The 14,743-nt window shown below is 45.1% G+C and overlaps 3 protein-coding genes across 7 annotated transcripts; all 3 read left to right on the forward strand.

The window, feature by feature from the left end:
- Window positions 1-1,065: 1,065 nt before the first annotated feature.
- Window positions 1,066-2,489, forward strand: LOC111081075. The gene is made up of 2 exons (XM_022377009.2): window positions 1,066-2,165; window positions 2,222-2,489. The coding sequence occupies exons 1-2, from the start codon at window positions 1,139-1,141 to the stop codon at window positions 2,416-2,418; spliced, it is 1,224 nt and encodes a 407-aa protein (XP_022232701.2). The 5' UTR covers window positions 1,066-1,138; the 3' UTR covers window positions 2,419-2,489.
- Window positions 2,490-3,171: 682 nt separating this feature from the next.
- Window positions 3,172-4,576, forward strand: LOC111081074. The gene is made up of 2 exons (XM_022377008.2): window positions 3,172-4,248; window positions 4,308-4,576. Exons 1-2 carry the CDS (start codon window positions 3,222-3,224, stop codon window positions 4,502-4,504), a joined length of 1,224 nt encoding a protein of 407 aa, XP_022232700.2. The 5' UTR covers window positions 3,172-3,221; the 3' UTR covers window positions 4,505-4,576.
- A 101-nt stretch (window positions 4,577-4,677) lies between these two features.
- Window positions 4,678-13,291, forward strand: LOC111081073 (neuropeptide F receptor). Of its 5 annotated transcripts, XM_022377007.2 has the most exons (7): window positions 4,678-5,325; window positions 6,885-7,067; window positions 10,076-10,478; window positions 10,542-10,711; window positions 11,087-11,666; window positions 11,739-12,009; window positions 12,551-13,291. In XM_022377007.2, exons 2-7 carry the CDS (start codon window positions 7,065-7,067, stop codon window positions 12,588-12,590), a joined length of 1,467 nt encoding a protein of 488 aa, XP_022232699.2. In that variant the 5' UTR covers window positions 4,678-5,325; window positions 6,885-7,064; the 3' UTR covers window positions 12,591-13,291. The 5 variants fall into 5 exon arrangements, with proteins under 5 accessions (XP_022232699.2, XP_022232698.2, XP_022232693.2 ...); XM_022377006.2 differs by having other exon boundaries at window positions 11,087-12,009; window positions 12,474-13,291; XM_022377001.2 differs by having other exon boundaries at window positions 11,087-12,009.
- The last annotated feature ends 1,452 nt before the right edge of the window (window positions 13,292-14,743 follow it).

A 14,743-nucleotide genomic window follows, 5' to 3' on the forward strand; every position in this document is an offset into this window, starting at 1 on the left:
TTTCGGATTGAGAGCTGTTAAATGCTGTTAAATATGTATAGATTTTGTCACTCAACTATTAGGCAGTGACCGACCGCCTACCAGCATGGGTAGAGTCAACAAAGATTCGGATTCAGTTGTAATTTGCGTCTCCTCGTCAACGCCTTCTTACTGGAACAGCTGGCACTAACCAAATATATGCAGGCGGCTCTTCTGTTCAATGTTTACTGGCTTCTTATCAGAGGCGTGCTTTTGTGTACCAAACAATTTGTTTCGGGCTCCCAAGAAACGGCTCTGCCCTGACTGTTTATCCACCGAACTACGCACAACGCTCATAATCAATAAGTCCACATACGAGCACATCGAATGTAGGCATGTGTGTGCACTGGCTAATGCCAAATAAGTCCAGTGAATTCCAGCTAACTGGCTGCTCTGTGTTGCCTACACATGTAAATGATTTAATGGTGAAACTGTCTCATCGCCCGCCCGCCCGCCACACACAACTCATCTGTTTGCTCTCGTTTATGAAAGCATGCAGCGAAACCAAACAAATGGCTGCACTGCAATATACTTCCACCCAATAACCACAAATGATAAGCTCGGACAAGAGAGCAGCCATTGACAGTCTCCGAATTTATTAACTTTGTAGATAAACAGGCTATAGGTCGAGACCAGGATGCCAGTGCACGTGGCAGTAACACTTTGACATTTGATATGGTAAAATATATTGTTAAATTCAATTAAATTAAGAGAGCGAGACTTTAAGCTGAAGCAGTTGAATTTAATTAAATTATCCCTTTTTGATCTGTTTAAATAGAAGATAAATGGGAGGCGATGGTGTCGCCTAAATCCACCGAGGTTCATTCCCTATATGGAAACAATGGGCAATAATAGGATGATAATAATAATACCTACTATAAAACGCTATCTGGACGACTAAAAGCTGTAAAAAGCTGCCTGCCTGAGAACAATAATAAAGTACGTCTAGAGCAGAACCTAGGGTGTGCGTCTACGAATTATGAAAGTCCATTAAATATATAAATTATACAGGCACACATTTGTTTGAAGCGCACGCTACCGTAGAGTTCTTACTGAGCCCAGTATGCACCTGTGATTTACTCTGAGTAGACGTCTGTTTTTGCGCTACGAGTCTGCCAAAATGCTCCCCTCTTGGCTGAACGCGGAGTTTATTCAGACCAAGTTGAGAGCCTACTGTAAGGATGATCAGTTGCGAGTCCTGAAGCTGTGGGGCAAGCCAGCAACTGGCAAGGGGGAGAACTTTATTGGCATTATGACTCGCATATGCGTAGACTACGAAGACGGAAGTGGAACGCTGCAGAATAAATCATACATCCTCAAGCAAACCTGCCCCGCAGAAGCTCCGCAAGCAAGAATATTTTTTGAATACGATGTATACACCCGGGAAATGGACATGTATGAGTTTGTGCTGCCCAAGATGGCAGAGCTGCTCCGAGAGATTGGAATCACCGAGAAGCTAACCGCAGACTGTGTGGCTGTGGACCGGCAGCACTCCATCTTGATTCTCGAGGATTTGGCGCCTCTCAAGTATGTCAATGCTGACCGATTGAAGCAATTGGACATGGCTCACGCCAAGTTGGTGCTGGAATTACAGGCAAAGCTCCACGCCGCAGCTGTGATACTCAATGAGCGCCATCCGGAGCTCCTGGCGAAGAATTTCTCATCGCATTTCTTCTGCCGGGAGAAGAACGGATATGCAGAGATCTTTACCAGTTTGTTTAAGTCTTTCATGAGGTATGTCAAGACCAAACCCAGCCTTAATAATCGCTATGGTGCCAAGTTGGAGGTGGTCCTTTCCCATTTAATGGAGTATGCAGCTCGAACTGTCGATGTTGACGCGAAGGACTTCCAGACGCTGATTCATGGCGACTGTTGGACCAACAATATCATGTTCCAATACGATGATAGGGGCACTCCGATAAATGTCGTGTTAATAGACTTTCAGTTCTGCACTTGGACGTCGCCAGCCGGCGACCTACATTACTTCTGCAGCTCATCCCTGAGGGAAGATGCAAGAGAAAAGGAAACCGAGCTCGTGCAGTATCATTATTATGCCATGAAAAAGACATTGGCAAAGTTTTCCCATAAATGTGTGCTGCCAAGTCTGCTCGAGTATCAGCTTCAGTTTGAGCGCCGCCGATTCATGAGTGAGTCAAGTGTCATCTACAACCGTACGAATTTTCTATCATTTTTCTTTTCATAGGTTTTATTATTGCAAATACATTACAACCCCTAATGCTGTACGAGGGCACGGAGGAACCAGATTTTTATTATCTTTATCAGGATACGCCGAAAGCGATGCGTTTCCGGGATTCGATGTATGCCTCTGAAAAGGTCCAGAGAATAGTGGAAAAGATATTACCCATGGCAGATGCCAAGGGCCTATTGGATCCTCAGTAGAAAATTCATGTTTAATCTTAGCAAATAAACAGTAAACAATAAAAGTGCAGTTGGAATAGAAAGCTAAAAAATTTGCTTAAACTTCTTTAACTTGTGGGAAATCTAGGAGTGTCAACAAGAGAAGAAGAGACAGGCTTTTCGTTGGTTCGCCTCATAGCTCGGAGGACTCCAAAAAGACAACTGCACAAAGGCAAGGATCAAAGCAGGATTAATTATTGTAAGGGGATGCGCCTGCGTATAAGAAAAAGCCACATAAATATAATCTATAATATCGCGTATCCTTGACTCTTGTGTCCGTATTTTTTCCACAAGGAGCGTGGGCGGACAGATGTCTATGAATCGTCTGCTGAGGCGCACTAAAACATCCTATCTACTAAAATATAATGTACACTTATATGGTACAAGCATCTAAGATAATAAGCTGCAAGTGTGCCTGGCTATGACACCATGACAAAGGAAATCTAAACCCAGCAAAAGTAACTTGGAATTATGTATTCTGCTAAGTCACGATGACGTCGTGTGGTTTAATTATTTTACTCCCAAGCGAATAAAATATATTATTAATGAACAAGTGAGTAGAAGATTGTCCCTCTATCGTACTAATGACCCGCGAGCGAATTTACAAGATGTATTTAAGATATTGCCCTGGGACAAGAGAGACACGCCAAGCCATTTAGTCTGCTTATCTGAAGTAGTATATATTTTAGGCTGATAAGAGCCGTGTTTCGTCTTCATATAAACTTTCGCCCAGAGGCTGAGAAGTCAGATTTGTCTGAGAATTCGACGCTGAAGCAACATTCAGAATGCTGCCCACTTGGTTAACAAAGGAGTACATCCAAACCCATCTGAGAGCCTACTGCAAGGATGATCAGCTGCGAGTCCTTAAGCTGTGGGCCAAGCCGGCAACGGAAAAGGGGGGCAACTATGTCGGCGTAATGACCCGCATTTACGTAGACTACGAAGATGGGAATGGAACGGTGCAGAACAAATCATATATCCTGAAGCAAACCTGCCCAGAGGACGCTACCCAAGCGAAACTTTTCCAGGAGTACGATGTGTACAATCGGGAGATGGACATGTATGAGCTGGTGATGCCCAAGATGGCGGAGCTGCTCCGAGAGATCGGAATCACCGAGAAGCTAACCGCAGATGCAGTAGTTGTTGATAGGGAGCGGACCATCCTGATTCTCGAGGATCTGGCCACTCTCAGATACGTGAATGCGGATCGAGTTAAGCAATTGGATTTGGCTCATACCAAAATGACGATAGAGTTGCTCGCAAGGTTCCATGCGGCAGCTTTAGTCCTGAATCAACGATATCCTGAGGTCCTGCGCACAAATTACTCATCGCACTTTTTCTCACGTGGCAAGAAAGGCTACAAGGAGATTTTTACGGGCTTGTTCAGGGCTTTTATTAGGTATGTGAACACCCAACCAAGCCTCAGAGATCGCTACAGCGCCAAGCTGGAGCACGTTGCTGCCAATGTAATGGAGTACGCGGCTCGATCTGTGGATGTTGGAGAAAAGGACCTCCAGACACTGATCCATGGCGACTGTTGGACCACGAACGTCATGTACCAGTACGATGACCGAGGAAATCCCGTTACGGTTTTACCCATAGACTTTCAGTTCAGCACTTGGACATCGCCGGTGGTCGATTTGCATTACCTGTTCAGCACCTCGCTGAGAGAAGACGTAAAGGAGAAGGAAACCGAACTCGTTCAGCACCATTACTATGCACTGAAGCAGAACTTGGATAAGTTTTCCTACAAGGGTGTATTTCCCAGCTTGCTCGAGTATCAGCTTCAGTTCGAGAGCCGCCGATTCATGAGTAAGTGGAGAGACATCCCCCAACAAAAAAATATGGTCTAAGAGTTTTTCCTTTTACAGCCGTTTTAATTGCCAATTTATTTCAACCCATAATGGTATACGAGGGCACAGAGGAGCCCGAGTTCGTGAACCTTTATCAGAATACTCCAGAGGGCGTTCGATTCCAGGACTCAATGTATGCCTGTGAAAAAGCCAAAAGAATTGTGGAACATATTCTACCAGTTCTGGATGCCAAGGGCCTCTTAGATCCTCAATGAATTTAGCCTGATTATTTTTAATTATATTGTACAAAAAAAATTATAAGCGTGGCAAATGTCAGCTCGTGAAAAGATTGTTTGAGGCCCGGGGATTTACAGTTTGCAATTAAGATAAGTGGCACGACCAGATCTCGCTTGTTTGCTCGTGGGAACATCGTGTTGCTTGAGAGTATTCGTGGGTAATTGTCAAGAGATTTTGTAGAGTTAGAGTCTGGCAGTCACCATTTAAGTCTTTTATTGTGCTGACTGATAGCCTAATTACTCCAGATACCCACAGCTGGAGCAGACAAATGGAAGCTCTCACCAAATAAACGTTTTAAATAGTCCTCAGCACAGTGTGCGAAGCTTTTACGGATTGCTTCAACCCCTAACATCAGTGATAAGAAAGCTCTGCGCAGCTGTTGGGCCAAAACAAACCCGAAAGCGATGCCCAGTCGCCTGTTGACGGCCAACAACTGAGCGCGTCACGTTCAGTTCTGACTTGTGTCTTACGCGGCGTATACGCAACGAGCGGCATCGGCATCGGCAACGGACATCGCAACGGCAACGGTTTAGAGGCAAGGCTATATAAGCAAGGGATGCGCCCCGAAAGCCAACAGATGGTCGCTGACTGTGCACGCGTGTGGTTATCGGAGATCAGTAAACACCCAAACTAAACGCTGAATATTATTGTAATAAAAATTGTGCACACAAAAAAAAAAAGAACGAAAGGGGGAAAAAACGAAATTAGGAAAATGCTGCCGCATATTTATTCAACATTTTAATGCGGCAAGCCAGAACGCCGCCCAAAATTCGTTGGATCGACAAAAATTTGTCTGCAGGTACATATGCTCTCAGCGACGTGTGGAAAAAGTTTTGTGTTTGCTTTTCCAACGATCCAACGAGGTGCCGCCATTAAACTGTTGAAGGCGTGAAAATTCCGCAGAAGCAGAGCGCCGTGAGCGCTACGTCGTAAACGCAGACGTAAACGTAAACGCAAATGTTTGCCAAAGTGGGCCGCGGAAATTCGCTAATAACCCGCCGGACGCTGCGTCGTTGTGTCTCTCTTTATTATGATTATTTTCTGAAGGCGCTTCGATGAATCCTAAATGCAACTCGCGGAGCTCGCCCCGTGGGCGGATGCTGTGGCTTCGAATCAAAGTAATCGAATGAAAATATTAGTGCGTAGTGGGTCCCTCGCGGGACCGTTATACTCTGTGGCTGTAATGCGATGTGACGTGTGCGGGGGTTGGGTGCGAAAATCATATTTTTACGAAAACTACGCCTCCGAGTGGCTCAGAATAGTCGGGCAGTGAATGTGCGCAGGATGTTGTGGGTCATTCGAACGAATCGAATGGAAAATCAGTGTCTGGCATGCAACACGGGAGAAGAACGAGCGCCACAAAGTCGGCGAATTATTGAAGGATGTGGATGTGGATGTAGATGTGTCTGGATGGTGCACTCAGATATAAACCGAAAGCAATTTGCTTAATGGCCGTATTAATGGATTCCGAATAATGAAACACAATCGATATTCGCTTAATGGACTTTCGTGGATGATTAAAAATATTAAAGACAATATGGAGACAGTTGTTAATAAAATGATTAAGTGGATTATAAACGAGCAGCTGCACCTGCCTTCACAACAGCAGACATATTCATTAAAGCTTCACCTACAGAGAGCTTAAGTTCTTATTTCAATTGCGTATTTCTTCTGGCTTGCTTCAGTTCGTATTAAATATTAATGCTACCAGAGGTGCTACCACCTCATATTCATATTCATATTCATTAGACTTCTGAGGCTAAGCTTCTTAGGCCGTCGACTCATCAAAACTTCCTAGAGCTATGTGCCTTTGGTTGCTCAGTTGTGCATAAGTTCAGTTTCTTTCCCAGCTGTGGAGCAGGGAACAACTGCGCCTGAGCAATGCAATCAGGGACAAGAGACCGAGCTGCATCCAGTTGTGCCGAAAGTTATGCATACCAATACATGCAAATGTGCAGCTCGCCACCCCCTCCCAGCACGAAATTATCTGCTCAAAGATGCCCCAAAGAACAACAATTTTGCAGAAACTTCTGCGGGGCATGGCCTGTGTTTGCCATAAATTCTTCAAGCGTCGAGGATTAAGTTGTGCTGCGAGCGCAGCAAGTTTGTCCCGGAAGAATTTTTGAAGCATTTTAATTAAGTTTATTTGGGCTCCAGAGCCATCCAACATGTCAGGCCTCAACTGAATGGATGGCAAATGCATACACATGGCTGAGGGGGTACATCATTAAATTTCTGGGGCGTGGGACACTTGAGCCACCCACTTATATGCTTAAAAATTCAACAATACCCTGGACACTGTTCGCAACCGTGTACATTAGCAGAATTTGTATCATTCTCTCTCTTCCATTCGAGCAGAGCATATAAAGCAGGAAAATTCCCGCGAGTGCATTTCGAAATTGCAGACTAAATGAATAAATGCTGCCGTCGCAGCCATAAGGACAAACAAAAATTCACTCGTGTCACTACCAGATCCAAACGGAAAACAGGAGACAGCCAGAAGAATACGCCCGGGGCAGTGGGAGCGTTGCCGGGAAGATGGTGAGTGTAATTGCAATATAAATACTTAAAGCGCCTCGTCGGCTCAAGAAGCCATTTCAGAGTAGATGTCAAATGGAACGAAATTACTTTGTTCCCAAAACGAAAAAGTTTTCTCGGGTGTGGCTTGACTTGGCTTGGCCGTGCGTTTTTGTGTGTTTTTATTCCTGGAACGCACACAATCTGTCTGACTTAGCCATATGGCTGCCGAGGGCTCATTCCATTTGGCATTTATATTGTGTTCTTATAGTCCTGTGGCTAAAGTAGGTGAATTCTGGTTGAGTTGATGGCAGTTCAGTTCCTTTGGAACATTTTGCTAACGGAGCTAAAAGTTTAATACAAAATTTGAAAATAATGTTTGTTTTCCTGCTGGAATAAGCCAGCAATTTGATATTTTGAAACAAGGCTAAAAAGATTGTAGTGAGAATATTCAAATTCCAATCAAAATTATTTTATACCATAAATTAATATTGCGTTGACAGTATTTTCTTCAGAAATAGCAAACCAGATTCAACTTAATGTACAAATGTTTTGCTCCTTTAAGACAAGTGAAACTTAAGCACTCTGTGGCATATCTTTGACACCGAAGATGTGTTAAGCCGTATAAATTCCTTCTATGACCAAAGAACGAAGGAAAACAGAAGAAAATCCAAGCTTAGTCTACGAGTATGTGCAAGAAGCTTGGTTGATTAATTCGCAGGGGAAGCCAGCTTTCTCACTCGGACAGATGTTACAGCATACGCAGATCTCTTGATGCGTATCCGATGCTTGTGTGTTTAAATTGGAGTTGACCAGAAAAACAGATGAGGCCAGTAGTCCGGGAGAAGCTCTCTCCCCTTGGATTTCCATCCTAAATCGAAAACAATTAATTAAATAAATGTTCTGGGTGCCGAAGACAAGGGAAAAGGGCGTAGAGGAGGACTCTCAATAACAAATTGAGAAATTCGTCAGTCGACAGGGGCAATATGTTTTTGTGGCAAGCAAATTGCACAAACGGCAATAAAATTCGTCTTGTTATAGAAATATCATTGGAAAGGCAGCTCCGCCCACAAAACAAAGAACATCAGCACAAATAAATCACAAAAATAGCTGAGTCAAAATTCCGACAGGCAGCTGCCCCTGGCCCGGCAGCTGTAGGGATCCGATTCGAGATGGTTGGGAATATTGGGTTGGCATTTAAAATCTTTGTCACGCTCTGTTTATCCAATGATGCGAGAGTAACGGGGAGATGAGGGTCCTCCAGCCAGGAGAAGGAACGTGCCGAAAGCGTTGACATTCCAGAAATTATACAAAATTTGTGACAACTGCCAAGGACTTGAGGCTGCTTTACATAATTCTCCTGTAGCCAGCTTTTCCGGGAGGGTGCTTCGCGCAGCTCCTTTGAATTTGCTGCACATCTCATCTAGTGGGTCGGTGCCTATTGCTCGGGGGAAAATACATGAGAATTCAATTTTCACCTCGCCAAAACCAGCCGCCAGCCGATTCGTAGAAATGCTGTTGGTCCGTTCTATGATTGAAACTTCTGCGACAAATTGATGATCAGCCTTTTGGGTCGGGCTGCCTACGCAACCATTTCTTCATTGCGAGATTAAACTTTTTTATTAGCTCCAACCAGCTCCGCCCAGAAGTGGGGGCGGAAGAACCTTAACTGCTTTCGAATGGATACAGTCAAGCATGTTGATGGACTGGCGAGTGTGCGGTCAGCAGACTCATCACTTAGGGGCGGACTAACTTTCGAATGTTTGGGTTTGCTGCCCAAAGTTTCCGGCCGTGCAAATATTTGCCAATTAAATTTTAAAACAACTTTAAATTAAATTTCCATGGGAACGTTGTCTTCAGCATCTCCCCTAAATAAATCCGCTCGCACACACACACGCTCTGTTTATCCGTCTCACTCAATTCTCAATGAATGGAGTTTATCGCTCTCGATTGAAAAAAAGGGGAGGATGAGGAGGAGGCAGAAGCAGCCGATTGGAGAGATTTATTAGCGTCTCATTTATCGCAGCTGTCAATGGTAATGCATACCTTTAGGCGCCCCAAGAATTCTGTTTCGTGCCACCTTCGTCGCGTGCCGTTGCCCTTTATCGATACTGACAAGTGCGCTGCCATTTGGTGCATAAAATTACACAATTATTTTTAGCAAATGTCGTCATTTATAAGGCGGCTGTATCTGATTGCTGTCCTTTGGAAATGGCTGACATTAGGCATTCATATTGCTTGGAAAATCTCTGGGGCGAGCGCCTTACAACTTGTTTGACTTTCTCTAATTATATGCATAAGTCTGTCACTGAAGATCTACTGCATAATGGATACAGCAGAGCAGAGCGGTGGGGGTTGGGGTGGCTTCTTTTGAAACAGAGCCAGCCAACTTAGGCATGGCAACGGAGCGCTGTTGGAGTCAAGATATTGGCCACAATGCCCATGCGAAATCAGGGAACAACGAAAGTTTCAAATTACAAAAATATTGGAAAAACTTAAAAGCAAGAACGGGGCAGCCCTTAAAAGATTTTTCGCTTTTGCCAGAAAATGTGCGAGTCAAGTGCCATGAACCATGAGCCATGGCTGTAGTCTTTGTCTGTGCTCAAGGAAGCAATGCGAAAACTAAAAGCTTTTGAACTTCCATCAATGGCTGAGATCTCAACTCAATTATATGGTCGGGGGGTGACCTTGAACATTGTTCCTTTTCGGGTCGCTGATGGAACTCTGAGGCGTCAGAGCTTCAATTCGTGTCAAATGCACATAGACCCACCCAGTGATGGCGCGTGCTGAGCCACCTACTGGCACCGAGAAAACTTTTCGTACGGTTACTGTTATTGCCTTGTATTTTTAGCCAAACTCATAAAGTTTGAGGTTGTTTGCAGCCCCCGCATAGATATGTGGCGTGTGCAGTAGGCCAACGCCATAAATCATTCGTAATGTGGCACGCAAAGCCTGCGGCTATCACCCTGTGATTGAACATTTGTTCCTAGATTAGACGTATAATGTGCCATTTTCTGCATGTACTTTTGCAGATAATCAGCATGAATCAGACGGAATCGGTGCCCCTGGCTGCTGTGGAGAAGCTAAGCGAATTCGCCAGCAGCAGCAACAGCGTCCGCTTCCTCGACGAGCACCATCCCCTTGACTATCTGAATGTGGGAGTGGTTGGAGCATCGCATGCGCTCGTCAATGCAACCAATGTCAACGCCACAGAGCTCAACGAGACGGTGAGAGGACCCCTGGACCCGGAGCTTGTCGAGCGATTCCTGAGCAATCGGGCAGTGGACAGCCCCTGGTACCACATGCTAATTAGCATGTACAGCGTCCTAATCGTATTCGGGGCTCTGGGCAATACATTGGTAGTCATTGCCGTTGTCCGCAAGCCAATTATGCGCACGGCCCGCAACCTCTTCATACTCAATCTGGCCATCTCGGGTGAGTACTTTCGCAGCATAGACAAAAAGAAAGCTCCGCCTAACTGGTGTGGAATAATTGCAGATTTGCTTTTATGCCTGGTCACCATGCCGCTGACACTTGTGGAGATACTAACCAAATACTGGCCCCTCGGATCCTGCTCCGTTCTGTGCAAAATAGTCGCCATGCTGCAGGCACTGTGCATATTCGTTTCGACAATATCCATAACGGCCATCGCCTTTGACCGATATCAGGTTAGTAGTCCTCTTTCCAGGGTCACTTCCCCACCGCTAATATTTCAAATGGGGGCCAACCGAATTGGGCGAGTCATGCCCTGTTGTTAATGCCGTAAATGGCATCAATTTGTAGCCATTAAATTGGACTGACAAGGAATAAAAATCGATACAGCTTGAGTAAATATTTGGCCATAACGAATGACTAACCGACGATAGTCAGCCGCCATAATGTGTACACATATTAATAGAGCACCAATAAAGCGGAAGACATACTCGTAACAGTTTCTGCGAAGCATTTATATTTATGTTAGCATGAATTACCTTTACCTTTCAATATATCTGTATGTTTAGCATATTTTCGGTTCTCCTTTCCCCAACTCCAACCATTCGCAGGTGATTGTGTACCCCACCAGGGACAGTTTGCAGTTTGTTGGGGCCGTCACAATACTGGCCGGAATCTGGCTGCTGGCCCTGCTGCTGGCATCGCCGATGTTCATTTACAAGGAGCTGCGGAGCGAGGACACACCACTGCTGCTGCAGCAGATTGGGCTGCAGGAGCAAATAAGGTTTTGCATCGAGGACTGGCCGAGCAGCAACGGCCGCTTCTACTACTCGATATTCTCGCTGTGCGTGCAGTATCTGGTGCCGATCCTGATCGTATCGGTGGCCTACTTCGGTATCTACAACAAGCTGAAGAACCGCATCACCGTCGTCACCGTGCAGGCCTCGTCGCAGCGCAAGGTGGAGCGCGGCAGGCGCATGAAGCGCACCAACTGCCTGCTCATAAGTATCGCCGTCATCTTCGGTGTGTCGTGGCTGCCGCTGAACTTTTTTAATCTGTACGCGGACATGCAGCGCTCGGGGTCGGGGCCGACCTCGAATATGCTCGTGATGTACGCCATTTGCCACATGATTGGCATGAGCTCGGCCTGCTCCAATCCGCTGCTCTATGGATGGCTCAATGATAACTTCCGTAAAGAATTTCAAGAACTCATATGTCGTTGCACTGAATCCACTAATGTTGCTCTTAATGGTCACACGACAGGCTGCAACGTGCAGGCGGCGGCGGCGCGACGGCGACGCAAGCATGGCGCCGACATATCCAAGGGCGAGCTGAAGCTGCTCGGCCAAAGCGGCGCCGGTGTCGGCGGGGGTGGTGCCAACGGTGGCGATGGTGATGCCACAGGTGGTGTGAGCATGGCTGCCACCGATTTCATGACCGGACATCAGGAATGCGGACTGCGGAGCGCCATGACCGAGTCGGTGGCGCTTACCGAGAATCCCATGCCTACGGAGGTCACCAAGCTGATGCCTCGGTAAAGACACACAACCAGCCCTTAACCCCCCCCCCCCAGCCCCTACCCCGATTAATCCCCAGATTAACCCCATTAGCCTTAACCCAAAGCAAAGTTCTGTCGTGCATGGACCCCACTGACCTAAGATTCTTTTCTGTGTGTGTGTGTGTGTTTGTGTGTGTGTGTGTGTGTGTGTATATATATAAAAGCCGATTGGATTTGCATGCTCCAAGGCGCCCATTCTCTGTGAGTGGCCTGGCCAATTTGGCTGCTGCTGCTCCTTTTCTGTTGTAACTTTTCGCCCTTCAAGTGCATGCCTCCGACCTCGATTCTACGTTTCTTCGTATTTTCAATTTATTTTACGAGTATTGTAGTCCCGACAAACTGCATGTGGGAGTTACTGAGTGTTGCCGGCATGCTGTGACGTTATTTGTGTTAAGTAGCATTCGAATATGACTCAACTCAGTTTATATGGACATTTACAGTTTGGAACAATACTAAATTGCATTTTGCATATGTACTTGTGCTTGTACTCCATTTCCTTCTGAATTGTGCAATCCAGGCCCCGAGGAGGAGCAGCGAGAGCCGTGAGAATCGTGTGAGTGATGCGACGACGGACGGACGGACGGACAGACGGAGGGACGGAGTTCGTTTTTAGAATTTACTACATAAATACGATATATTGTCCAGTGATCCAAAGCCAAGCTGAGTAACACTTAAGTTAAGACCCACACAACGAGTAGAAATCACAACTAAACCACACACATACATATGTACATGATAATCTATTTTTAAGTCATAATCCTAACCATCCATTTCATTGACAAAAAAAAGACTTAGTCTAGTGACTATTTTGGTTGTTCATTTTCATATCGAATTCCGAAAAGTAATTGATTGAGCCCCCAACTGAAATTCGGGTATTTGATAAGTCGATAATAAGTTCCCATTATAAAGTTCCTAAGAAACGTTGAATTCTGTTTAACCCCCATACTTTCGTTTACTCTCAGAGACCTCGATACCTTTTCGACTAAGCTAGCAATAATTACATACATAAATACATAGCTCATACATACACTAGACTACTCTTTTCTATAAATAAGTACACACACATTTCGCAATTAAAATAATAATAATTGTCATATGTACATACTATATAATAGCATTATCCGAGCAGTAACTTTAAAATACTATAAATGTCAGTTCTTACAGCTATATAAATCGATGATGATAAACTATTTCAATGTTTGCCGTCTGCTGGCATTACACTAATGCCATAATGAATTTTAATAAATGTTGTTTACAAATCCAATGCAATCGACAGACTGTTCAATAAATACGAAATGGGTGAGCCGGTGGGGAAATTGGAAGGTAAGTAAAAATGGCTTATGGAGTTTAATTTATATGGGTTTGGGGATTAAGGATAGTCGAAATAGCAGTGTGCCTCTGCCAATAAATATTTGTTTTATTTTTGTATTTTACATCATACTATATGCTAACGCTACAAGTATTAACTTATTTTTATTGCGCAGGTCAATGTTTAGTTCAATGAATAACTCGAGGAATAATTTAATGTATTTTACCCCATTTCACGGTAGGTCTGTGAGGATGTTTATGATCTGAATCCACTGAATCCACACAAGGAAAAAGGGCCGAGAATAGCTTTACCTCTTATACTCCTATGGAAACACCGCACCTACTCGTATCCATCTGTGGGACACCAACGAGCCAGTCCAGACCATACTTAACCTTTGCCGCTTTCTGTTGCCCTGCACGGCTACCACATAAAAAGCTATGACCCATAAAAAGGGCGTAAATGTAGGCGAACTGTGATTATGGTTACACAAACATGCATAGATAAATGGATTCACGGCGGAAGTTGCGTGTGGCAAGAGGGCGACCAAAGCTTTAAGGTTGCCAAAAGAGTTCCGGAAAGTCCCTTGAACAAACAAAATATCAAATAAAATGTCAAAAGACCACGGAGAATGCAACTTACTCTGTGGCTCTTTCAATCAGCGGCCGCGTGCATGCAAGTAATGCGGGTAGTACTCATTACGCTCCCATTTCATGGAGCCCACTCGCATTCACATTCCACTTTGAGTACGTACTCAGGTAAGAGAGATGGTTACAATTCAATTAGTGAAGCCTACGCAGCGGTGGACCGCACACTGGGTGAAAGGTCAGCCCATCACAGATGCCGGCTGGCCGATGTGTGACAGAAACGTGACCAGCGGCGAGTGAATTATGTGACACAACAACGCGCACGAGAAAAGTGAAAAGTTCCCACAATGTAGCTTAAAAAGATTAAACAAAATGAAATAAAATAAAATAAACTAATTAAAAATGTCTATCCATGAGGAACCAGAGATGTCGCCAACTGCTGGCGACGGGGCTGATGCGGCTGCTGCGGCTCTGGCTGTCTTCTGCCAGTCAAGTCAGTTCACTGTTTTGACGGCTTGTAACGCTCTTATGCACTTGCGGCTTGTGAAAGTGTTTACTTTACGTTTCTGTCACTCTCAGACGCTGGGGCGTGGCCACAGCTCCCTCCACAGGCTGGCTGGCTGGCTGCGGTCGTCATCGGGCGATGATTATGAAAACCCTATTCAACTTTCTTTCCAATTCCCAAGCAGATTGCGTAATGCAAACAAACCCATTCTGAATATCGATGGCAAGTGTGAATCTCTCAGTCCGATGAAGTTGCCGGCATTTGGTCATGAATTGGTAACGGAGAGTAGGGAAGAGCGCAGCGTGAGCACAC

This window comes from Drosophila obscura, unplaced genomic scaffold (genome assembly GCF_018151105.1).
Source record: "Drosophila obscura isolate BZ-5 IFL unplaced genomic scaffold, ASM1815110v1 contig_192, whole genome shotgun sequence".
In the NCBI taxonomy this organism is placed as follows: Eukaryota; Metazoa; Arthropoda; class Insecta; order Diptera; family Drosophilidae; genus Drosophila; species Drosophila obscura.